Raw genomic sequence first — 1,368 nt, 5'->3', positions numbered from 1 at the left:
TCGCGTTCAACGGCACTCACTATGGTGGTGATTTCGACTTCTCATTGAGCTTCCCACAGCTCATGATCATTCTTACTGTCGCGTGTCTACCCGTTATGCCTCTCACGTGGTATTTCATTAAAGAGGAGAAGCATGAGGGTATGGTGTTTAGTACCTACCTAAAGGAGCTTTGGATCCTCATTCAGACGCGTCCGATGTACCAGGTCATTGCGTACAAGTTCTTCTCCGGCATTTTCGAAAGCTTCACGATCACTTCGTCGTCGGCCATGCAGGACTACTGGGCTGGCGTCACGCCGCTAAACGAGAAAACTCTTGCCATTATTGGTAACGGCATCTTCGCTCTTACCCTCTACTGCAAGGGCAAGTATGGTCTCCACTGGAACTGGCGGTGGATGCACGCCACTATGATCGTTGCTGTGACTGTGTTGGACTCTCTTGTGACGCTCCTCACAACGTGGGATGTCATTCGTAACCAGTGGTTCTGGCTGGGTGTTCCGGTCGTGGAAAACCTTCCGAGTGGTTTGGCTTTTGTCATTGGAACGTACGTGGTCGTGGAGCTGGCTGAGGACGGCAATGAGGGTGTACGGTCTGGTTGCCAACCAACCAGTGGTTGGATCCGTCTCCAACCTCGCTATTCCTTTCGCCAGCACCATCACTAAGAATGTGGACAGTGCATTCGATGTAGCCAACGCAGATATTGCCAGTGACACTACTCACGTGCGTTGGGAAGTCACCTACATTCTCATCATTCGCTATGCCATAAATCTGGCCGGTCTGCTCTTCCTGCCACTGCTGCCCAAGCAGAAGGCCGAGACCAATGAACTCAAGCGCAACGGGGGCTCAAGCCGCATTCTTGGTTTGATGACAATCGCCTACTTCGCCTTCGCCCTCGTGTACTCCACTATGGTCAACATCATGTCCATCTTCCCGTCAACCTCGTGTCTGCGTATTGCTGGAGGAACCGGCTGCTAAAAAATAAAAGCAACTTCAATGTCACTCAAAATGTCATTGTAGCGAGTTCTGTTTGAGTGATGGTCACGCAAATTGTTGCTGCGCAACAGAAGCTCACTTGACGATCTTCTGTCTTGCGCATTCGTCTACAGCGCCATGGCCTCGAAGTCTCCACCGTGTTCTGCCTTTGCTGCTCCTGCTGCTCGTCTTTCTGACGAGTTGTGCTGCTTCTTGGACGCTTTAGAGTGTGATCGAGCCGCCAATACGGTCGAACACATGCGCAGAGGTCGTCAACAGCTCGAGGCGTTCCTGCTGCAGCAACATGGCGGTTCTACAACTTTCGAGCAAGTGATAGACAAGGAGTCATCGCAGTGTTAATGAACATGTGGAAAAGGCGAAGGAAAATGACGACGTAAG

General features: G+C 51.3%; 1 protein-coding gene across 1 annotated transcript; it reads left to right on the top strand.

Moving 5' to 3' along the window:
• Positions 1 to 62: 62 nt before the first annotated feature.
• Positions 63 to 972, top strand: PITG_07374 (uncharacterized protein; the record flags this gene model as incomplete). The annotated part of the gene is made up of 2 exons (XM_002904362.1): positions 63 to 586; positions 648 to 972. The coding sequence occupies 2 exons, from the start codon at positions 63 to 65 to the stop codon at positions 970 to 972; spliced, it is 849 nt and encodes a 282-aa protein (XP_002904408.1).
• Between the last annotated feature and the right edge of the window lie 396 nt (positions 973 to 1,368).

The sequence above is a fragment of the Phytophthora infestans genome, genomic scaffold (assembly GCF_000142945.1).
Source record: "Phytophthora infestans T30-4 supercont1.11 genomic scaffold, whole genome shotgun sequence".
Lineage (NCBI taxonomy): Eukaryota > Oomycota > Peronosporomycetes > Peronosporales > Peronosporaceae > Phytophthora > Phytophthora infestans.
The sequence above is the reverse complement of the archived record's forward strand: the minus strand, read 5'-3'. Positions and strand labels throughout refer to the sequence as shown.